The sequence below is a fragment of the Helobdella robusta genome, assembly GCF_000326865.2.
Source record: "Helobdella robusta unplaced genomic scaffold HELROscaffold_33, whole genome shotgun sequence".
Lineage (NCBI taxonomy): Eukaryota > Metazoa > Annelida > Clitellata > Rhynchobdellida > Glossiphoniidae > Helobdella > Helobdella robusta.
In genome coordinates, this window is record NW_008704623.1 from 1,615,781 (window position 1) to 1,639,841 (window position 24,061).

At 31.4% G+C, this 24,061-nt stretch overlaps 4 protein-coding genes across 4 annotated transcripts; 2 read left to right on the plus strand and 2 right to left on the minus strand.

Moving 5' to 3' along the window:
* Positions 1-3,044: 3,044 nt before the first annotated feature.
* On the plus strand, positions 3,045-5,403 carry HELRODRAFT_185743 (hypothetical protein). The gene is made up of 5 exons (XM_009022841.1): positions 3,045-3,288; positions 3,478-3,546; positions 3,859-3,971; positions 4,145-4,288; positions 4,430-5,403. The coding sequence occupies exons 1-5, from the start codon at positions 3,208-3,210 to the stop codon at positions 4,455-4,457; spliced, it is 435 nt and encodes a 144-aa protein (XP_009021089.1). The 5' UTR covers positions 3,045-3,207; the 3' UTR covers positions 4,458-5,403.
* A 2,743-nt stretch (positions 5,404-8,146) lies between these two features.
* HELRODRAFT_124681 (hypothetical protein) lies at positions 8,147-10,394 on the minus strand (the record flags this gene model as incomplete). Its single annotated transcript, XM_009022842.1, has 5 exons — positions 8,147-8,224; positions 8,480-8,598; positions 9,142-9,266; positions 9,362-9,446; positions 10,283-10,394. Coding segments are annotated over 5 exons (519 nt in total), but the record flags the coding sequence as incomplete, so codon positions are not given.
* Positions 10,395-11,640: 1,246 nt separating this feature from the next.
* HELRODRAFT_82669 (hypothetical protein) lies at positions 11,641-17,916 on the plus strand (the record flags this gene model as incomplete). The annotated part of the gene is made up of 15 exons (XM_009022843.1): positions 11,641-11,737; positions 12,279-12,420; positions 12,626-12,719; positions 12,904-13,048; positions 14,517-14,604; positions 14,857-14,926; positions 15,007-15,055; positions 15,149-15,360; positions 15,624-15,803; positions 16,037-16,109; positions 16,302-16,391; positions 16,590-16,660; positions 16,792-16,857; positions 17,186-17,281; positions 17,818-17,916. The coding sequence occupies 15 exons, from the start codon at positions 11,641-11,643 to the stop codon at positions 17,914-17,916; spliced, it is 1,572 nt and encodes a 523-aa protein (XP_009021091.1).
* Positions 17,917-19,852: 1,936 nt separating this feature from the next.
* On the minus strand, positions 19,853-23,332 carry HELRODRAFT_192478 (hypothetical protein). The gene is made up of 5 exons (XM_009022844.1): positions 22,929-23,332; positions 21,287-21,388; positions 20,790-21,090; positions 20,482-20,661; positions 19,853-20,301 (listed from the first exon to the last, which is right to left on the minus strand). The coding sequence occupies exons 1-4, from the start codon at positions 22,985-22,987 to the stop codon at positions 20,548-20,550; spliced, it is 576 nt and encodes a 191-aa protein (XP_009021092.1). The 5' UTR covers positions 22,988-23,332; the 3' UTR covers positions 19,853-20,301; positions 20,482-20,547.
* Between the last annotated feature and the right edge of the window lie 729 nt (positions 23,333-24,061).

Below are 24,061 nucleotides of genomic sequence, written 5' to 3' on the forward strand. Positions count from 1 at the left end.
ATGATGGTGATGGTGGTGGTGGTAATGATAATGATGATGGTGGTAATGATGATGATGGTGATGGTAATGATGATAATGATGGTGATGTTAATGATGGTGATGGTAGTAATGATGAAGATGGTGATGGTGATAGTAATGATGATGATGGTTGTGGTGATGATAATGATAACGACGACGACGATGATGATAATGATATTCTCTGCTTGAGTTTCGCCATTGTCCCCGTTCCTATAATGATAATTATAATTAAGTATATAATAATAATAACAATTATTATTATTATAAATATATTATTAATATTATTATTATTATTAAAAATTAAAATAATTATAGTGATGAAGAATAAAAAAATAAAAATGGAGACCAAAAGACTCTACATAGAGAAGTAAAACGTGACTATCACGTCATCCACAACTTCCGGCAATGGCCGGAAGTAAAAGCAGAGAAAAAAAAGAACAAATATAAGAAAAGAGAATCACAATACAGCGCGCGTTTATTAATATTTTGATCGTAAATAATGTTTCAAGAGGAGATTTTTGTGTATGAACGAAAGAAGAAATTATTGAAAAAAATGGCCTGCAGTGAGTTTAAATCATTTTGTGATTATTAAATTGAATGAAAGAACGCTTGACTGAATAAATGAATGAACGAATGAGTGAATGAGCAGGCAAATAAATAAATGAATGAATAAAAGAATAAACAAATGACGAAATTAATGGATGAACAGTTAAATAAATTTACAAACAAACAAATAAATGGCCAAAAGGAACGAACGGAAGAATAAACTATAGCATGAATGAACGAACGAACGAACAAAGGAACGAACGAATGAACGAACGAACAAACGAACGAACGAATGAATGAATAAGTAACCTGTCAAATCTAATTAAAACCATCCACTTCCGCTTTATTCTATTGCTTTTTAATCCATACCCATTAAGTTTATTATTATTTATTTATTATTATTATTATTATTATTATTATTATTAGTAGTAGTAGTAGTAGTAGTAGTAGTAGTAGTAGTAGTAGTAGTAGTAGCAGCAGCAGCAGTAGTAGTAGTTTTGTTGTTGATATTGTTATAGTCGTGATTGTAGTTGTTATTGCTTTGTTGTAATTTAAAAAAATGTTGTTTTGGCCCCAATTATTATTATTATTCTAATTATGGTTCAACCCTGCAAAGAAAGTAATTATATTAATTATATAGTTATAATTATTTACCATAACTACAATAGTAATGATAATAGTAGTTTTGTTGTTGATATTGTTATAGTCGTGATTGTAGTTGTTATTGCTTTGTTGTAATTTTAAAAAATGTTGTTTTGGCCCCAATTATTATTATTATTCTAATTATGGTTCAACCCTGCAAGGAAAGTAATTATATTAATTATATAATTGTAATTATTTACCATAACTACAATGGTAATGATAATTATAACGTATTTAAAAAATAATTAAATTATTGGTTGATTGATTGGCTGATTGGATATAACACATATGATAAAAACAGATGTTAGATTCCATGGTGTCTTCAACATCATCATCATCATCATCATTCGATTCGATTTGATTCGATTAATCCTCATCATCACCATCACTACCCCATCATCATCACCATCATTACCTCATCATCATCATTACCATCATCATCATTTTTGAAGTCATCATCACAATTGCAAAAAAAAAATTGAAATTGCCTTCATGTGTACAACAATATCCAGCTACTGTGGAATGGGCTTAGGATGCATTTAACCGTATTTAAACACGTTGTATGTCTGTATGTATGTATGTATGTATGTATGTATGTATGTATGTATGCATGCATGCATGCATGCATGTATGTATGTATGTATGTATGTATGTATGTATGTATGTATGTATGTATGCATGCATGCATGTATGTATGTATGTATGTATGTATGTATGTATGCATGTATGTATGTATGCATGTATGTATGTATGTATGTATGTATGTATGTATGTATGTATGTATGTATGTATGTATGTATGTATGTATGCATGTATGTATGTATGTATGTATGTATGCATGTATGCATGTATGTATGTATGTATGTATGTATGTATGTATGTATGTATGTATGTATGTATGTATGTATGTATGTATGTATGTATGTATGTTCGCATCATTGCACATTAATTCTTAATTCAATTTAAAAAAGCTCTCAACTGTTTTAAATTGATGGATGATGACGGTGACGATGATGGTGATGATGATGATGGTGATGATGATGATGATGATGATGGTGGTGGTGATTATGATAATGATCGTCTTGAAGTAACTAGCAGTACTTACTTGCATCTTTCCATTCTATGTCGTTTGGTCTACATCATTCATCAACAACAACATCATCATCATCAACAACAACAACATCAACAACATCATCAACAACGTCATCATCAACAACAACAACAACATCATCATCAACAACATCATCATCATCGTCAACAACATCCTCCTCATCATCATCATCAACAACAACAACAACATCATCATCATCAAACTTTATTACACACAGACCTTACTACTCAATAATGCATGTTGCTCAATTTCACCTATTATCGTCAATGCCGTGTTTATTTCCATATTTTCCAGCTGTTTGGTGTCACTTTCTATTGGTTAATGTCCTCTCAGAGGAGGGTAGGGGCGTCCAGAGATGTGCGTTAGATGTTAACAGCGCTTCATTATTGCCGTTTGTGTGTGCGCTATTTTTCTCTATTTCCCTTCTTCTCTTTTTTTTCTTTTTATCTCTTTTTTATTTCTCCTTTTTTCTTCCTCTCTATCTGTTAGACGGTGTTACATTTTTGAAAGGTGTTTTTGTGTACATTTATGCTTTGTATGTGTATATAATCTTTGCATAAACTAGTAAATTGTGTTAAAATAAGACGTTTTAATGCAATATTTCATGGTTTCACAGCATGGCCTTTAAATAGTTTAAAAAGTACCTTTTAAAGAATTTTCATCATATAATCCTCTATAAACACGTAACATCAATCTGATCTCGTTTAAGTTTTGCAACTGAGATGAAGTAACTTACGTATTTGTTACGTGAATTGGCCATTTTAAACGAGATTAATGTCAAAAACTGTATTTTAGAAAATAAATTTTAATCATTCATTTCGATTAACATTATTTTTTCTTTTCTAACTTTTGAAATTTAAACTGAATTTGCCGCATCCGGCAAAACCAAGATGGCGTTTTCTTTCGTTGCATTTTGCTACATAATTGCTTTAATTTTTACTGCTATTTTGATATTTTTCGTGATTTACCAAGTAAGAAAGATTTACGTCTGTTAATTATTTCATTGTCAACAGTTCGTATATTTTAAAAATTGATTATTAAATTATTTTCGCCATTTTAATACTAAATATTTATTTACTAAAACTTAATTAAGTTTAGAAGTATTTAGTTTTTTAATGTTATTAATGATATATAATGAATTTTTGTTCACCTGTCAACAGATCATTGCTTTTGATGAGTTAAAGACTGACTATAAGAACCCCATTGATCAGTGCAGAAGTCTAAATCCGGTAATTTTTTTTTCTCCAGTGAATTTTTACCCAAGTGTTCTGCTTCTTCGATCAAAGATATTAAATAATTAAATTTTTTAATTTAAAATAATTGTTAATTATGAACAACACATTGTTGGGTTAAGCTTCACTAACATTTGAAAGATTCTAGTATCTAGTTTCATCATACATACTTCATTTCATTAGCAATGTCAGGTTTTTAAAAGTCTTTATTTATACATAGACATACCATATATATAACATAGATGTATACATACATGAAATAATTTGTTTATAAAATTAAAAGATAATTTCACAATATCATAATTATAGTTAGTTCTGCCAGAGTACGGCCTACATGCATTTTTTGTCTTGCTTTTCATCATCACCTTCGAGTGGATCACAGTGGTACTCAATCTGCCACTACTTTTCTATCATATCCATAGGTTTCTGTAAATTATTATTCATTTGAAAATATATGAATTAATTATTTTATTAATTATAATAGACAATAATTATTATTTAATTATAGCTATGAGTGAGAGGTTTGTGCTATGTGTGTGAACGTTGGTGCTTTTTAAAAAGCACCATAGATATATTATTCAAAAAAACACCATAGGTACATGAACAGACCAGTTATGTCCTGCCCTGGTCTGTATGACCCCACCACGATCATGAATGCAGACGAACTCAGTCGAGGAAATCGTGAAGGCTGGATCAAATTGGCTTTCTACATTATTACCTTCTTCTATTACCTCTATAGGTAATCCGTTTTTTTAATTATTTGTTTTTTGTCTTTTTTTTGTATGTTTTTTATAATAACTAATAATTTATAATGATAATAATAATAATAATAATTCAATTTTATCACTTTTTCAATCAAATTTTTTCTTCAATTTGACAGTATGATCTATGTCCTGGTGTCATCGTAAACAAGAGAGAATAAGAGAGAGAGAGAGAGAAAAGAGAGAGACAGGAAGACGAATCATTATTATTATTATTATGCCTATTATACCTTTTGATCATCATAATTACTGTAATTTGGTTTGGTAGATCATTTTAATTTAATTTTCTTATATTTTAATTAAATCTGTTGATAAATGGTAATACTACCACCACTGCTACTACTACTATTACTATTACTACAGCTACTACTACTACTATTACTACAGCTACTACTACTACTATTACTACAGCTGCTAATACTACTACTACCAATAAAAATAGTAATGTTATACAGCACTATTTAATTGCATTTCTTGTTAAAATCAGCTGATATTTATAAATATTATTATTATTTCTACCGTCATTGTTCTTATATATTATTATTCTTATTATTTAATGATTGATATATTAAATATTTGATTCTAAATTCGTAATGATTTAATAATAAAATAATTATTATTGTTATTCTCGTTTGTTAATATTCCTAAACTTCTTTCTTTTATGTGGTTAAAACACTTCAGGCAATGGAAAATTTCAGTTGCCAAGAATAACATACGTACATACATACACTCGAGCGTAATAATAAATGCATATACACATACATACATTTCGGGATGTTGTAAACTCGCAGCTAATAATAGCAATCTCACATACACAACATTTTTTGCTTGAAACGTTAATGTTCCTGATATTTTTGGCTGTATCATTATTGTTATTACTTTTATAATAATTATTATTAAATATTATTTTAGAGCAGGATATGCTAATTATTCATTCAGTAGTTAATAATAACAGAAATAAACTCCTTCTTATATTTATTACTTCATTTTCTCAACTTAATAGCAAATGGTAATGGAAATATCAACTAAGGACAACAACACCTTCCCAGTTTTAGAGAGAAATTTTCATCGGTTACAAGAAATAATTACAGATGGATTGAATGTAATAAGAGCCTAAGAAAAATTATATATATATAATATATATCTCTATCTTTTTGTGTGTGTGTGTACTATATAATATACATATGTAGATATTTATATATAGTTATAAACCACCGGCCTAATGTACTATAAAATGAAAGATTCAACGGTAATCAAATCATTCAAACAATAAATATATCTGATCTTTTTCGAACGCAAAGATCACGTGAGGGATATGAATACATACATACACACACACATATATATATATATATAGAGAGAGAGAGAGAGAGAGAAAGGCAGTTGTTGAGTTGAATTTAAGGAAAGTGAATTCCATATACGTATTTTATAAAGCATTGACATACATGGCTAGCACTACTATTCACTGGTTCGCTCATTTTTTTAATGAAATTATTTATATGGTTGGTATTAACGATAAATGATAATAATTAGTAATAATATTAACCAGTTTTATAACTCTTGTTGCAGTTTTTTTGGCCCATACCCGAAAAAAACGGTTTTTAATGTTTGGTAAGCTAGGAATTGCGTGTGTGTGTGTGTGTGTGTGTGTGTGTGTATTCGTATGTATGCGTGTGTGTGTATGTGGGTGTCTATGTGTATATATAGAGTCTTTATATATATATATATATATATATATATACAAACATAATTGTTGATATTTTAACATATATATATATATATATATACAAACATAATTGTTGATATTTTAACATAGGCATGATTATGATACAACGCGATAACGAAGATCTATATTGAGAACGTGTAATGTAGCTACAATTAGGGACGACGCAATTATCATAGTGAATGCTAACAAAATATCTAGATGAAAATTATTACTATTGTTTTAAGAAGATATTGCCATTGGTTTTATAGGAAAAGAGTTTACTAGTTGTAGTAGTAGAGTTAGTTGTCGCAAAGGTAGTAGCATGAAAGCTTTTTCCGGTAACATTTACCATCATCAGTGTAATAGAGATAATAATATATATATATGTGTGTGTGTATGTGTTGGAAGACCATATTTTATAGAGTATTGTATGAATTCTACCGAATTGTTGGCATTAATCAATTTAAAGAAGTTTGCCTTTTCAATTTTCCGTACTAGAATTCTAGTGTGTGTGCGTATGTGTGTGTTGTGTGTGCGTGTGTTTGTCTGTGTACGTGTATGTGTTGTGTGTGCGTGTGTATGTGTGTAAAGCTCCTAGTCAGTAACATAGACTTATCATAGCTGATGAACGATGAAAGAATGGTAAGAAAAAGGAAAACGAAAACAACAAAAATAACAACAAACATAATAACTAATAATAATTACAGCAACAACAACGGCAATGATAATATTATTATTATTCTTATTATTATTATCATTATTATTACTTCTGCAAAAATACAAAAATGATATTGATGTTGTTGTTGTTAGCAAAAAATTGTCTACAGCGCAGTCTAACGCCTGTCTGTGTCTTTACAAAATATCTACAAAGTTGAATAGATGATTGAATGGATAAAATTGAGAGAGAGAGAGAGAGAGAGAGAGAGAGAAATAAAGAGAAAAAGGAAAGATAAATAAGAAAGAAAGAGAGAAAAGAGAGGAGTAAAAAGCTTAATAGTATCATTAACGCATCACGCCTTACATTAATTGAAGAGTATGCTACTGAAAACGAAAGAGAGGGAAGAGAGAGAGAGAAAGAGAGAAATAAAAATACAAAATAAGAAAAGTGTACGGAGAGAGAGAGAGAGAGAAAATATGATAAAGGAATTTTTCGAGCCCATGATTCTTGTAGCATATGATAAAACAAATTGGCAATGTTAAAAAATAAATTGAAATGCATTTTAAAAATACACACACACACACACACACACACACACACACACACACACACACACACACACACACACACACATACACACACATACATATAAATGTATATAAAACAATATAACTCAGATTATTAGTGCTGGGAATAAACTGTAAAAAAAAAACAATAAAAATAACAACAATAATAATAATAACAATCATTATTATTATTATCATCATTATAAATTCACCAAAGAATTAAATTTGACAAGATGAAAAAGAATTAAATTTCGAAAAAAAAAATTATTGTTATCATCATCATAATTACTATTATTTAAGATGCAACATACAATGTCAGACAATTACCATTACTACTATCACAATTATTATTATTTATATTATTATTATTATTATTATTTATATTATTATTATTATTATTATTGCTATTACATATTTTGCTACTGGTAGAAATGCTGCCATTACTGCTACAACTAACGCTAGCACTACTACCTATAATATTTATATTTTTATTATTATTGTTGTTGTTGTCATTATTAGTGATATTATTATTATTCTTATTGATTGACTGGGACATAAAGATTCTTTTTTTGGCCGGCAGCTGTTTTTGATGCTGCTGCTGCTGCTGTTTAGGTAGAGATGAAGAACCCGGCGAGCAGTCGCTATTTCCTAGATTAGTGAAATTAGTGTAGCTACTCCTCTGCGGTAAGAACTGAAGCGACGACGAGTTTTGAAATGGTGACGATGACGATGACATAGGCGTCGAAGGCGATGAGAATGACGTCACGTACTGCTGCTGTTGGTGATGCTGTTGCTGTTGCTTCAACTGCCTCTGTTGTAGAGATAGTAGTTTTAGTCGCTGGTAGAAGGGCTCCAGGAGATCTAATTCCTTCTGAATGATGATGTTGTTGTTGTCGGACGACGACGACGACGTAGATGATGACGTCAGAAGATGGAAGTTGTCGTTGAATTGGCGGAAGTGTAGGAGGGTTGTGTTTAAGCAGGCCTGTGGGAAAATGTGTGATTGATTGACTGATTGACTAATTGATTGATTGAGTAATCAATTAATTAAATGATTACTTGAAGACTTGTTAAATGACTGAAAGGTTGAAAAGTTGAGTATTTGCAGACGGCATATCAATCATTCAATCAATCAATTCATTCAACCACCCAGCCAATCAATCAATCACTCAACCAACCAATCCTCAACCTAACCAACCAACCAACCAATCCCCAACCAGCCAAACAATCCCCAACCAACAGTTAACTGCAACTGCATCACGGACTTCATGTGGTACTGGTAGATGTGATTGATGATCTGCTGTAGTCTGCAGTGTACCTTGCGGATGATCGCCTCAAACGTTTGGGGAAATTTATTTCCTGGTCATCATGATAATGATGATGATTGATTGTGATGATGATGATGATGATGTCGATGATAATGTGTGCGTGTGTGCGCGCGCGCGCGCGTGTGTGTGTGTGAGTGTGTTGATGGTAAATAATAGGAACCCTGGTATAAAATTTTAATCAATCAAATCAAATGCCAACCTATTTTCATTGCTGTGTAAATATTCAGTTGTAGTTGTAGTAGTAGAAGAAGCAGTAGTAGTAATAGTAAAAGAAAAAGCAGTAGTAGTAATAGTAGTAACAGTAGTAGTGGTAGTAGTAGTAGTAGCGGCAGTAGTATAAGTCGTAGTAAGTAGTAATAAAAATAATAATGATAACATGTATTTGCCTGCATACTTTCAAATGAAATGGATTGCATGATTGAATGATTGAATGAATGAATGAATGAATGAATGAATGACAATTAATCAACCAACTCAAAAATTAAAAAGCCAATCAGCCAATCAATATATCAATCAACCATTCAAACAACCAACCAATCAACCAGCCAGTCAATCAGTCAACCAATTAACCAACCGTATTTTGTTGGAAAAATGGTTTCATCTTCAACATATTTCTGTATGGAACTGAGTAGAAGGTCGACAAACTGTGGCGCATTGTACTTCGTTTTTTTACCTTTTTCATCCACCCATTGATAAGAACTGACATAATAATAATCATCATCATCATCATCATCATTAGCGTCATCATCATCATAAACAGCATCATCATCATCATCGCCATCACAGCTACTAACATTGAGCTGTTCTGAGCACAGCTAGCCCTGCAGGATTCGGCCAAACAGCTGAACAGCTGATTGACGTGCTCAAAAAATGACACAGCTGATTATGTGGGTGAGGTTAAAGTTTGTTTATGAATAAATTAAAGTATGACACAGCTGGCTGATGAGTTGGGAGAGTTTGCATGTGCAAGGAGTGTCAGTTATCCAATGGATAAGTTGAAAAATTATTAACTAAATAACATTCAATGAACTAATGATAATGCTGGAAACATATTAAGTACTGAAAATAATAGCAGTAGTGGTAGTAGTAGTAGCAGCAGGAGTAGCAGTAGCAGTTGTAGTAATAGTATTAGTATTAGTAGTAGTAACAATAACAATGGCTGTTTACTTACAAAATAAAATAAAAAAATATATACATGCATGAAAAAATATAATGAAATAGTAGTGTGTCTTATAATAACAACAACATGAACGAATGAATGAATGAACGAATGCATGAATGAATGAATGAATGCATGAATGAATGCATGAACGAATGAATGAATGAATGCATGAATGAATGAACGAAGGCATGAATGAATGCATGAATGAATGAACGAAGGCATGAATGAATGCATGAATGAATGAATGCATGAATGAATGCATGAATGAATGAATAAATGAATGAATAAAGAAGAATAAATAAACATCATAATCAACATCATAATCACTACAATGTGTCCTTCTAATTAGTGTTGAAATTGCAAATTAAAAACAAAATTTGCGCCTGTTTTGAGTTAAATTAAGAATGATGATGATAGAGAAGACGGTTAAGATAATGATATAAACGATCAATTCACCAATCAACTAACCATCTAATTAACCAACTAACTACATAATCAATCAACTAATTAGCCAACCAATCAACCAACCAACTAACCAACCATCACCACTTACTGTGTGAGGCCAACCATTCATTAATATCAATGCCATTCGGTAGTGAGACCAAAACTGAAAAATCGATGTCTGTCAGACGCTCATTGGCTAGCTCATCGGCTAATGAGAATTTAAATAAAGTAGACTCAGTCGGGGATGGAATTGAATCTCTATCTTTACGCTTTGATATGCTGCTGGGTTAGTTAGGAAATTCAAAATTAGGAAATTTTTTATATCACAACGTATTATTTAGCTCTAGCACTATTGTGACCTTACGCCACATGTGTCTTTGTATACAAAAATTTATTTAAAATTGAATTAAAAACCAAAGATATTTATAATTATTTATAAATTGATCAGTTAGTTAGTTAATTTAATTAAAAATTAAAAGTGTCATCAAAATTTATTCATTTATTTTTCAATTGATACCTTTTAATCCAATCCATCAGAAGTCCTAGCTTGTAAGTAATGTAAATAAGTAAAAGTTAAGTGAGTTGACTGATTTGTTGGCAGTATAATTGATTATAGGTTGGCCAGTCGGTTGTTGTAAAAATTTCAGACTTTAGTCGTTAGTGAAAAGTTAATGATTTGTCATTATGTTATTGCTACTCAAACAAATTTAAAACTTTTTTTTTTTTAATTTAATTTATTTTTTATTATTTTAAAATTATTATTTTAAAAATTAATTTAATTAATTAATAAAATTGTTGCTCTCATCTCATAGGTTTCACATGTTCACAGAACACAGAAGTTATTCTGCTGGTGACAAATTATAATTACCTAATTTTTTCAAATTATTATAAAAGTATTTACAGTTTCTTAGCATTCAATAAACAATTTAACTTTAATAACATTTATAATTTTAAATTAAAATTTTAAATTTTTAATGTGGAAATTTTGCTATTTTTTTTTTAAATTATAAAAACCACCTATTGCGCAGTTGCAAAATTAAATTAACTCCTCAATTCGCAAAATCAACAATTATAAATATTAATTTTAAAAATTTAATCGTGAAATTCGCCTAAAATTAGTGTAAAATTTTAAAAACCTAAACAGTTACCGATCTATTTGAGAAAAATTAATTTTATCATTACATAACTCTCCTTTTATATAATCAACCATATGTAGTTTATGGAGAGCCATTTTTTTATTTAAATTAGGAACTTTCAAACAATTTTTTCAGTATATATTCAAATATTAAATTTAAAAATATCTAAGTATAAAAATTAATTTTATTTTATTTTAAAACATTCAAGTTTATTTTATTAATAATAAATCATCAAACTTTTAAATAAAAAAAGTGATTTGCACATTTCTATCGTTTGTTGAAAAACATACCGAAAGCAAAAATGGCGTCCGAAAAAATTAACCCAAATCCGATGATTTCTTCATTAAATTCGCCTGGTCCTCAAGTTAAGATTGCAAATTATATTCTGGGGGAAACTCTTGGATCAGGAACTTTTGGAAAAGTTAAAAGTTAGTAGTTGTTAGTGTGTTCTATAAGTGTTTTTTGTGTCTACTTGCTGTCTGTCTACTCTCTACTGCTGATGGAGATGCTGCTTTTTTGTCATTTTTCTAGTTTTTTAAGAGTTTTATTTTCAGAGTTATTTAGGCATTAGTGATTTCTAGTCCCTATTTTTTACTTATTTTCTAATTTCGTTTGTTTGCTTTTTTTAGAATTTAGGCTGTTTATTTTAATTGATTATTTTCACAGTTTTGTCTCTTTGAGTGTCTTTGAAACAAAAAAAAGACTGCACTTTGATTAACTTTTTAATTATTTCCTAATATAATTACGTCATTTTATAATTAATTTGATGTTGATCTAACTATTTCTATCTTACTCAGACTAAATTTTTTCAAATCCAAAGTTAAAATATAAAATAGCCATTGAAAAAATATATTCATTTGAGTTACCTTGGCTTTAAAAAAAATATGAAAAAAATTGATCTCATTGTGATTTTTTTATCATTGATAGCTATCATCACATTTATGACCATTTTTTAAAACATCTGTTAAGTCGGTATTCATCAGCTGACCGGCCACAAGGTCGCAATCAAGGTCATGAATAGGCAGAAGATAAAGAGCCTGGATGTGGTGGGCAAGATAAGAAGGGAGATCCAAAATTTAAAGCTCTTCAGGCACCCACATATAATTAAATTGTAAGTAGGTGGTGATGATGACGGTGGTGTGGTGATAATGTTGAGTTTGTTGTTAAATCACTTATATACAAAACTATGGGAATATCATTATAATTATACATTTTCAATTTGATTAAATTGTTCATTATTATTGTTATTATTATATTTAATACAATATAATAATAATTATTGTTATTATTACCATTATTATTGTTAATAATTATAGGTACCAAGTTATTAGTACTCCATCTGACATATTCATGGTTATGGAATATGTGGGCGGTGGAGAACTCTTTGAATACATTGTAAAGCATGGGAAGGTTGGTTAGTTGGTTGGCTGGCTGGCTGGTTGGTTGGTTTTTGTATATATTATTGCTATTATAATTTTTCGTCATCTTTATCAACATCATCATCCATCTTATCATCATTATCATCCTAACCACCACCTTCCACATCATCATCATCTTGGGCCCCTCCTAACCCTCCTAATTTATCTAATTTTAGCTAAAAGAGCATGAGGCAAGAAGGTTTTTCCAGCAGATAATATCTGGAGTGGACTACTGCCATCGTCACATGATAGTCCACAGAGATTTGAAGCCTGAAAACTTACTGCTTGATAAGCAACTGAATGTTAAAATCGCTGATTTTGGTTGGTCGGTTGGCTGGTTGGTTGGTTGGTTGGTTGGTTGGTTGGTTGTTTGCTTACGTTGTTTTTTAATTATGGCAGAACAGATTTAAATGGTGTAATGGTTGAAGCGTTTGGTTCTGCTGTTGCCCTGTTGCCAAGACGAGGTCTATATATATTAGCAGTCTTTATCTTCTCCTCCTCTCTCTCTCTCTCTTCTTTTTCTTTCTCTCTCTCTCTCTCTCTCTCTCTCTCTCTCTCTCTCTCTCTCTCTCTCTCTCTCTCTCTCTCTCTCTCTTACAAAGATGGGAGTGGATTTCAGTGTTTTAGTTTAACTATTTGCGGAATTCATTGTCAAGTTGTCTTATAAATTTTCTTACAAATAAGACTTCTTACGCCTTAAAAAACCTTGAAAAAAAACAAAGAAAAAAGTCCACAAGATAAAAAAACATCAAAAGTGAAAAAACGAAACAACAAAACTAACAGCCACATACAAAACAGATGACATGATTGCAAAACAACAACAAAAAAACATCAACCAAACAATCATTAATAACTTTCAACCACATAGAGACACAACAATAACATCAGCCGAAACATTAATAATCACAACAACATCAATATGAATCAACTGTAGGCTCTCTTTCTCTCCCTCTTTCTCTCTCTTTCTCTCTACCCTACAGAGACAAACTCTTCATAAATTATTCAAAAGGAGTGGTATGAGAAGCCAAAGCTTAACTGAGAGTATTACAGAGCAAGCAAATTGATAAATAATAGAATAAAAATGATAAATAAATTTATTAAAATAATAATGCTGTAGATGCGTTTGTAATCTATTTTGTGTAATTTGTATGTTCTGAGAATTCGAAGAACTCGAAACGATGGGCGGTTTTGAAGTTGAATTAAGTATAGATGGATGGTTTTGTGCGTTCCTTTCTCTCAAAGATTGTCTGTAAGAACGCTTTAAAAATATTTTACTTCGAGCAATTTGTTGTAAACTACATGCCTTTGTTTGAGTTTTATGTTTGAAATTGATTTCTTCAAAGATGCAACGAAACGTGTCAGAAGATATCTTCACTATTGTAACGTGTTATACCCATGTTACATTACATGTACTATTTTATCCGTAGCTCTCATATATTAACGGTTTTATTTTGTAACATATATTAAATTTATAATTAGCAAAAATTCGTTCAAATATATTAAATGGTTCGTTATAACGGCTAGTTATCGTCTGAAAAGCCTTTGGTTTTAATTTCTTTTATTGCTGTACAAATCGGTAGTGTTAGAATATCTGAAATGATATGACGACGACAATGTGTTTTATTCTTACATTTGGCTTGATTCATTGACTCAAAAATAAGAATCTAAAAACACTTTGTTGTGTTTCACTGTGAGGACAGCATGTTAAAGCGCTGAACCTAGATTATGCTTTTGCCTCGCTATTAACCTATGCACGAACTCTTATCATCTAATTAACCAATTACACGAGGCCTGTCAAACATGATGATGGATGGAGAGTTCTTGAAGACAAGTTGCGGTAGTCCGAATTACGCTGCACCAGAAGTCATTTCTGGAAAGTTTGTGTTGTTGTTGCTGTTGTTGTTGCTGTTGTTGTGGCTCATTCATTCATTTACACTTTCATTCATTCATTCATACCTTGATTCGTTTGTTTACCTATCATTAATACATTTGCAGATTATATGCGATCCCACAAATGAAAAACTCATTTATTCATTCATTTGTTCATTCATTCATTCAGTATATATATATATATATATTCAGTCTATCTGTCCATACATTCATTCATCCATTCAATCATCCATTCACAGATTGTATGCTGGGCCTGAGGTTGACATCTGGAGTTGTGGTGTCATACTATTCGCACTTCTCTGTGGAACAGTTTGTGGTTTTTTTTTAAAGTGTCGTTATTATTATTATTATTATTTGGTATTCTAGTTATTATTTTTATTATTCATTAGTTACCGTTCGATGATGAACACGTGCCTTCCTTGTTTAGAAAGATTAAATGTTAGTGATGTGTGTGTGTGTGTGTGTGCTTTTTATATTTATTTGTCTGCCTGTTGGCTTGTAACCTAATTTCACGCCCCCAACCAATCACAGCTGGCCATTACTACACCCCCGATCACGTGAACAAATCGGTAGCCAATCTGATTTCGAAGATGCTGGTCGTGGACCCGATTCAGAGGGCCTGCATTCGCGAGATCAGGGAGCATGAGTGGTTCAAGCAGCAGTTGCCTGCCTACCTCTTCCCGACTGGCTCCGATGTGGATGCTTCCATCATTGATACTGAAGTTATTCAGGAGGTTTGCGAGGTCAGTCGTGAGCAGGGCTGGCCCTCTTTAGGGGGTGTTGTTGTTTTATATGGGGGTGGGGGTGGTTTCTGTACGGGATTTTATAATTTTTTTTATCTCTGATATTTTTTGTCCGAAATGTATTTTTGTTGGTGGTGTTGTCATCTCTCTCTCTCTCTCTCTCTCTCTCTCTCTCTCTCTCTCTCTCTCTCTTTCTTTCTCTCTCTCTCTCCCGCCAACCATCTTTGATTATTATAATCGTTACGATCACGTGACACCTACAGAAGTGTCACGTGAGTGAGGCCGACGTGCACAGTGCACTGTTGAGCGGGGACCAGCAGGACCAGCTGGTCATAGCCTACAACCTCATCATGGATAATAAGAGGATCGCAGACGAGACGGAGAAGTTGCAGATCCTAGATTTCTTCGTGGCCTCCAGTCCACCCGTTGAATCTTTCATGATGGTTAAAATGGTGATGTGGATGATGATGGTGGTGGTGATTGTGGGGGTGGTGGTGGTGGTGGCTCTCGGGTGGCACTGATTGGGTTTGAATTTTTGAGAAATTTCACATGCAATTTGACATCCATATGATGCATACGTCTGTTTTAGGGAATTGTTTTTCAAAGTGTTCCTGGCCCTGTATGAATGAAATTACTGTCGTGTTGTTATTTTGTTTTTTGGCGGGCCTAGCAGCAGAACGAGGGCACAAGCACCCCCATGTCTCCAACGACCCCCACCACGACCCATCATCACCCTGAAAGGATGCCAAGTCAGGAATTGGGGTTTTACTTCCTGTTATTTTTATAGTTTGTCGTTGTTGTTGTTGATATTGTTGTTGTTGTTGTTAATATTGTCGTTGCTAATGTGATGGGGAATTTGTGCAAATTTTAAAATTTTCGCCACCATTTTATATTGCTTATTAATATTCATGAGTCTATCGACTCGCCAATCACTTGCTTAGAGTTGAATGCCACTGTAGCCCTCGATCCAATCCCGTCACTGCCAGCTGATACCAAAGCCCCGCCCATAAGAAAATCTAAATGGCATCTAGGTTATTTGTTTAATTCGTTTCTTCACTCGTTCATTCATTCATTCATTCGCTTATTTTTTCAATCTTTTGTTCATTTATTCAATTTGCATGTTTCTTTTTTCTTCAGTCAATCAATTATTACTCTTTCATTTGCTTTTCGTTCTTTTGTTCATTCATTCATTTATTCACTTATTCATTCATTCCCTCATTCATTGACAGGTATAAGATCACAGAGCAAGCCATTGGACATAATGCACGAAGTATTTAAAGCAATGAAAACCCTCGGTTACGTAAGTTATACTGCTGCTGCTGTTGCTGCTGCTGCTGTTAATGATGCTGATGATGATGTTGGCGATGAAGACTTGATTGTTATTGTTATTATCGTCATTATTATTATCATTATTGTTGTTGTTCTTATTAGGAATGGAAAGTGATAACTAATTTTCATGTCATTGTCAGAAGAAAGAATCCAGTTACTGGGAAATATGTTAGCCGATTGACTGATCGATTGATTGATTGACTGATCGATTGATTGATTGATTGATTGATTGATTGATTGATTGATTGATTGATTGATTGATTGATTGATTGAGAAAAAGAGGGAAAGAGAAAAAGATAGAAATTAAATTTAGAGTAAATGAATGAGCCAAAGAGCAAATGATTGAGCGAATGAATGATAAAAGCTTGTAGCCTAGGTATTTAATTGTTCATAACTTATATTTCAAACACCCATTCAACCAACCAGATAGTCAATAATTCATTTATTCAATCTATCTATCTATCAATCAATCAACCAATCAATCAATCAACCAAAGGTAAAAATGGGTCTCCAGCTCTATCAAGTTGACGGCAAAAGTTACCTTCTGGACTTTAAAAACCTCCACACATCCGAACACCCCGATGCACTTAGGGTCAAAAAAATGACTAGAGCTGCTTCCGAAGTTGCCGGTTGGTTGGTTGGTTGGTTCGTTCGTTCGTTCGTTCGTTGGCTGGTTGGTTCGTTCGTTCGTTGGTTTGTTGGTTGGCTGGTTAGTTGGTTGGTTGGTTGGTTGGTTGGTTGGTTGGTTGGTTGGTTGGTTGGTTGGTTGGTTGGTTGGTTGGTTGGTTGGTTGGTTGGTTGGTTGGTTGGTTGGTTGGTTGGTTGGTTGGTTGGTTGGTTGGTTGGTTGGTTGGTTGGTTGGTTGGTTGGTTGGTTGGTTGGTTGGTTGGTTGGTGGCTGGCTGGTTGGCTGACTAGCTGGTTGATTGATTTATGATTGGCTAGTATAACCATTCAAAACTTATAAACCAATCACTATTTAAAAAGTCAATCGTTTGCTGTTCTCCATATAAAAAATATCCCATCCAATTACAGTTTACTATCATAAAGATCGACCTATCACAATTCACCATTCATAAAGATCAACCTATCACATTTCACCATTCAAATATTTTCCGACCAATCAGAGGAAGAGATGGAAGTGGATGACCAATCGTCTACAGGGCTTCACCAAATTTTAGAATTCTTTGAAACTTGCTCGGGGCTCATCACTGCCCTCGCGAGATAATTAACAATAATAATAATTAACAATAATAATAATAAATTTTATTATTATTATCATCAACGATAATTATTGTTTATATTACATTTTTTTATTATTTCAAGACAATGACAATGGTGGCGTGATGATGATGAGGACGACGATGATGATAGTGGTAACAGTTTTTAACGCCACTGCTTATTATTATTATTATTGTTATTATTATTATTGTTATTATTATTATTGATTTATCGCATTGTAGATAGGTAGATATAATTGTTTCTGTTCCTTCCGGATTTTTGTTTTTTAGTTTTTGTTTTTTTTTTCAAAAATTTGAGATTTAATAAATAAATAATCAAATAGGTGTTAATTATTTTTTATTCGTTCATTCATTTGCCAGCCCGTTCATTCATTCACTCATTCATTCACTCATTCGTTCGTTGATCTTGAATGTACAACAATTGAAGCAACTGTTGAAATCGTTATTACGCTTAATTCATTAATACATACATGCATACTTACTTACACACACATACATACATACTTACACATACATACACACTCTTTGTGAGTGTTTGAATTGTGTTATGGGACCTTATTTATTGATTCTTGGTTAATGGCATCTTTATTTTATGTTTATTTCCGAAATATTTATGTTTTTGTTTGATCACTTAAAAGGACAAAATTTCTCTTTTGGTTATGTTGGATAGCGACTTTGGGTAGTTCTATAAAAGTCGCTATACAAGTTTTCTTATAATAATAATTAAAAAAATGCATGCATACTTCATACGCTTAATACAGCCTTCGAAAACGCGTACATTAACACATATTTAAATCACTACACACACACACATACATAAGTGCACGAGTACTTAATATCCTTAGTACACACACACACACATCACAGTACACATACACACAAACAAGTTCTTGTGCACTCTGTACACACACTATGTACTTACGTAGGGCGTTGACATGGTAGCAGGCAAAATGGAGAAACGCGATGCAAGCGAGTGTTCACACAAATGTGTACAACTTTTAAATTCGTCCTTTTAATCTTTTATTTTAATTTAATAATAATAACTATATTAATAATGGTAAACAATAATGTTTTTAATCTTACCCGGAACAAGAATCTTGAATTCTTCGCCATTCATATCTTAGGGGAGTAAATGGCAATGACCGCATGTGTGTGTGTGTGTTTGTGTGTGTGTTTGTTTGTGTGTGTGTACGTGCGTGTATTTATTTGTTTATGTGCGTCTGGGTATATAAATAGGTTGAAAATGTAAACAAAGTAGAATTCGCACCAACATTCTAGGCCATTTAGCAGCAAGGTTCTCGCAATAGCGTTGCATTAAAAATGTTGGTCTGAAAATTGCATGGTACGTATGTATGTATGTATGTACGTGTGTGTATGTATGTACGTATGAATGTATGTGTCTGTTTATGTATGTATGTAAATATGAATGTGTATGTATGAATGTATGCATATGAAGATATGTATGGTCGTTTGTATTTTATATGCGTGCATATTATTTGTGCTGCAAGCTTCCTTTGTCAGGTTAAATCAATTCTAGAACTTTATAGACTCGTCTAAATGGGTTACTATGCTTGTAATTGTATGTTTGTGTGTGTACATGCACGTATGCCTGCCTGTATGTTCGCATGTTCACTACCTATGTTCATTGTCACTATTATTATTATTGTTATTATTATGATTTATTATTACTATTATTATTATTGAGTGGGCTCTTTTCTAAGATAAACGAGTCAAACCACAACGAGTTAATAATATTCAAGTAGTTTTATTTTATTTATTTTATTTACAATTTTATTAACGTAATAATAAATAAATCGACATTAATAATATTAATAATATTAGAAATAATATTAATAATAATAATAATTACGACAATAATAATATTATAATTAATGATAACAATACTGATAACTCTGTAACCGCAATGATGATAATAATGATGATGATAAATGACCATTGGATGAACGATAAGAAATGAGATTGTTGGCATTGTACATAATTAGCCACTGTCAGATATTTATAAAAATTATAATTAATAATAATTATAGTTGGTAATAATAGTAGTTCCTTTTGGTATAATTATTGTTATTATTATACGAAAAGTAGTAGTAATAGTCTTTGTGGAAGTAACAGTTGTAGTAGTGAAAGTAGCTTCAGTTGTTGTAGAGGTAGTAGCAGTAGTACTAGCTGTCGTTGCGGCAGTAGTAGTAGTAGTAGCAGCAGCAGTAGCAGCAGTTGTACTACTGAAGTTGTAGCTGTTGTAGTTGTGTGTCTCTGCGAAACTGTCGACCCGGCATTCAGTCGGTGCTATGTTGCTTCAGTTGTTGGTTTTGCAACAAGTTAGAAGTGCCCTTTTTTGTAACAGTTACAACCTGAAAAATTTTTTAATTTGCAACACTCAAATTTACATCCAAAATGCGTTTAAAAGGTTATAAATAGATCAGTCAACCAAGCAATCGTTCATCCAATCAATCAATCAACCAAGCAATCATTCATCCAATCATTCATCCAATCATTCATCTTATCAACCAAGAATCAATCACTCAACTTACCAGAAACTGGCTATCGGGAAACGATGACTCACGTATTCAGACGTGCTATTTTCAGCAGCCAATCATCTAACAGCAGCGCAACCCGATAAAATCGAGGTCGACCAATGGGAATTCATCTTGATAGTAGTCCAATAGATTTAGGATCTTTTCCTCGGATTGGGATAGATTTTCAATCGGTATCTGGATGAAGAATTTGAATAAAATTGAATTTAGGTACAAAAAACGAAATAATCCTTATCCTTATAGTAAAATTTAGTAAATTCAGTAAAACTATAAATAAATAAAAATAATAAAAATAATTTACCCACCTCGACCAGGAGACAATTGTAATCTTTACTATCAGCATTGGAACAAGCATTCCCCTCTACTACATCATCACCAATGACGTCATCAACGACGTCATCATAGACAATGTCCTCCCCATCTGAATTCACGGAGCCAAATTTGGAGGTGAAGAGATTTTTCAAACTGTCCGCACTGCTCACGTTTACAATATGGATGCCTTCCTCTAGACAGAACGCACTAATTAGTGTTCGGTGGATGTGAAGTGTCGGGTCTTCTTGCTTTGAAGACACCGGTAGAATACATAACATTATGTCATCTGGATTGCTATTGGTTGGGAAATAAAAATAGGGATGTGTTAATTTTTTTTATAATTTTTCAAAATTTTGAATAAAAAAACTTTAAAATAGATTGTAATTTGTATAAACTTCAAACTAACCATCACAAATAGATTTAGACATAAATTTTTAAAATATTAAATATTTAAATATAAATGAAATAAACAATTTAAATTGAAATTCACTTTTCTAATCTTTTTCCACATTCGTAGATGCCGCAGGTTAGTCTGCCCTGTTCGTGAGCTGTTTTCAGGACATCTTTCAAGTCATGAGCGTATGACTCGTCTCTGTAAAGATAAAAAAATTAAAAAAAATATTTTATTTCAGCTATTCAAATTTAAAATCTGAATTGTCATCAATATCAAAAAATCTATTTCAAGATTAGCATATTAAGGAATGAAAAAACTTAAGCTGTAAGAAGGCAATGTGGTTTTATAACCTTTTTTCTAAATTTTAAAAGGCTTAAAAATGGCAGATAAATTGTTATTACCAGCACTTGCACTAACAACCTTAGCTAAATAAAAAAAATTAGTGTCACTAATTGAATTGACAAATTGAGAGTAGCAATATTTTTATTTTACATTATTTTTTGTTATTTAACTGGTTAAAGTCAATGCCGACTTCACTAACGTACACAAAATAAAAATTTAATTAGTAACCATAGATTAAAATTTAATATTAAAATTTTAAATAAAAAAAAGTTAAAAAATTAATAACCATGATTTGAAAATCTTCATTTTATGTTGCAAAAGCAATAATTATGATAAATTATGCCTAATAACCATAAATTATGCTTAATTATAGCAATAAATAATTATTATTACAAATAATTATCGCAAATAATGCGTCAACAAATCATTTTAAAGGTCAAAAGAGCTATGATTTAGTGAAAAATATTTGTTTAAGAGTTATGATAGAATAAATTAATATTTTTAAAAGTGCATTGAAATAAAAAAAAATAATCTGAATGGAAGATTGAAAAACTTAATCAAAATGCCGACTTTTTAATTATTTTTTTATCCTAATTTTTAGTTTAAATTTATCAAATAACAATTTTTTATTAAAAATAAATAAAAACATGCACAAAAAATCGATTCGCAGAATTGCATCGCAATATAAAGGTTGCGCAATACATCTCAAGTTTTATCTCGAAATTTATGTCGAATATTTCAGAAAATACGCAATTATAAAGGCGAAATTATTAATTTTTTACTATAATAACAATAATTTAATAATTTTATTATTATAAAAGTGAATTAATTCATAAATTTGCATTAAATATAGTGTGTTTGGCTGCATATGTGTGAGGTGAGCAAATATTGTCTCAGCATAGCTTTTAGCTGGCTGTAACGTGTTAATGAACTCGGAATTTTTATAGGTTTTTCCGCATTTTTCGACAATTTTAAACAAAAATTTCATAAATTCATAATAAAAACATATTAACTGTTACGAGAACAAAGTTCGTGCAATGTATGCAGATATAGAGAAATGCCTATTACTTTGGGGTCACCATACCTATACCACATGCTTATGCAATCATACCGTGTAACATTATCATGATGATCGAATGAATGAACGAAGGAATGAATGAATGAATGAATGAATGAATGAATGAATGAATGAATGAATGAATGAATGAATGAATGAATGAATGAATGAATGAATGAATGAATGAATGAATGAATGAATGAATGGATGGATGGATGGATGGATGAAATTTTGAAACGTTGAACAACCACACATCAAAAACCTAGTATATATACAATGCAGATTGAAATTAAACACAACAAATAATAATGAAAATCGTTAAAAAAATCTATCCCCAACCTCTCCATGTTGCTTGCAATGAGGATGTTTAAATTTTCTAATTTTCTATTCGGCTTCATCTTTTCAGGCACTTTTTTCTTAAATAGTTTTTTTTCTTCAAAAACACGCGATGACGTCACAATAGTTACAGATAATTATGGTTACAATATTTTATTTGTACCTATAATATAATAATCCGCAATGTGATTTAGTCTGTCTATTATTTATTTATTTATTATAAAATTAACTCGATTTTGCTAAACAATAACGCGCTTGAAACCAGGCGAAGAAGTAGTAAGTTGTTAGTAGTAGTGGTGAAGTTAACTATTCACACTTATATACCATCCGAGTTTCATTAACTAGAAAGATATCATTTCAAAATAATCCTATCTAGCACAGAGAACATGAACAAAATTTTCGGCATTTGTACATCAATATGTACTCGTTTCTTAGAAATACCAGCTTTTATATAATGAAAAAATGTATATATATAAATATATATATATATATATATATGTGTGTGTGTGTGTATGTGAGTGTATGTGTATGTATGTATAAATGCAAGTATATATGAATGTATGTATGTGTGTATGTATGGGCGTTTATATATATATATATATATACATATATATGTATGTATGCATGGGCGTATATATATATATATATTTATATATATATATATATATTAATATGTATGTTTGTATGCATGTATGCTTGTATGTATGTATGTTTGTATGTATGAAGAGTAGATTTGTTGTTTAATAACTATAGCAACCGCGATGCGTTATATAGATACATATAAATATTTAATATGTGTAGATACACACACACACACACACACACGCACACACTCACTCACTCACACACACACACATATAAATATATATATTTATATAATACATGATATTATGCTTTTAAATAAAAAGAATTAATGACATTGTATAAGGTTCATTAGCACTGCAATACGAACGTTAAACCTTGATTTTTAACTATGTTTGTTTGCATGTATGTCTGTGTGCATGTATGTCTGTATGTGTGTGTGTGTGTGTGTGTATGTGTGTGTGTGTATGGATGGATGTGTGCATGTTGCATATCTATATTTTAATCTCTATGTAAAGTAAAAGAATCAAATATTGACCAACTACTTAAAATTA

What these genes read in the sequence shown, in the direction of transcription:
- HELRODRAFT_185743 (XM_009022841.1), top strand. Translation starts at nt 3,208, where the DNA reads ATGGCGTTTTCTTTCGTTGCATTTTGCTACATAATTGCTTTAATTTTT. An exon ending in CTTTTCTATCATATCCATAG is followed by an intron (nt 3,972 to 4,144) that starts GTTTCTGTAAAT and finishes AAAACACCATAG; the next exon opens with GTACATGAACAGACCAGTTA. An exon ending in TTCTTCTATTACCTCTATAG is followed by an intron (nt 4,289 to 4,429) that starts GTAATCCGTTTT and finishes TCAATTTGACAG; the next exon opens with TATGATCTATGTCCTGGTGT.
- HELRODRAFT_192478 (XM_009022844.1), bottom strand. Translation starts at nt 22,987, where the DNA reads ATGAAGCCGAATAGAAAATTAGAAAATTTAAACATCCTCATTGCAAGC. An exon ending in ATTGCAAGCAACATGGAGAG is followed by an intron (nt 21,389 to 22,928) that starts GTTGGGGATAGA and finishes TTATCTTTACAG; the next exon opens with AGACGAGTCATACGCTCATG. An exon ending in ACAATTGTCTCCTGGTCGAG is followed by an intron (nt 20,662 to 20,789) that starts GTGGGTAAATTA and finishes TTCTTCATCCAG; the next exon opens with ATACCGATTGAAAATCTATC.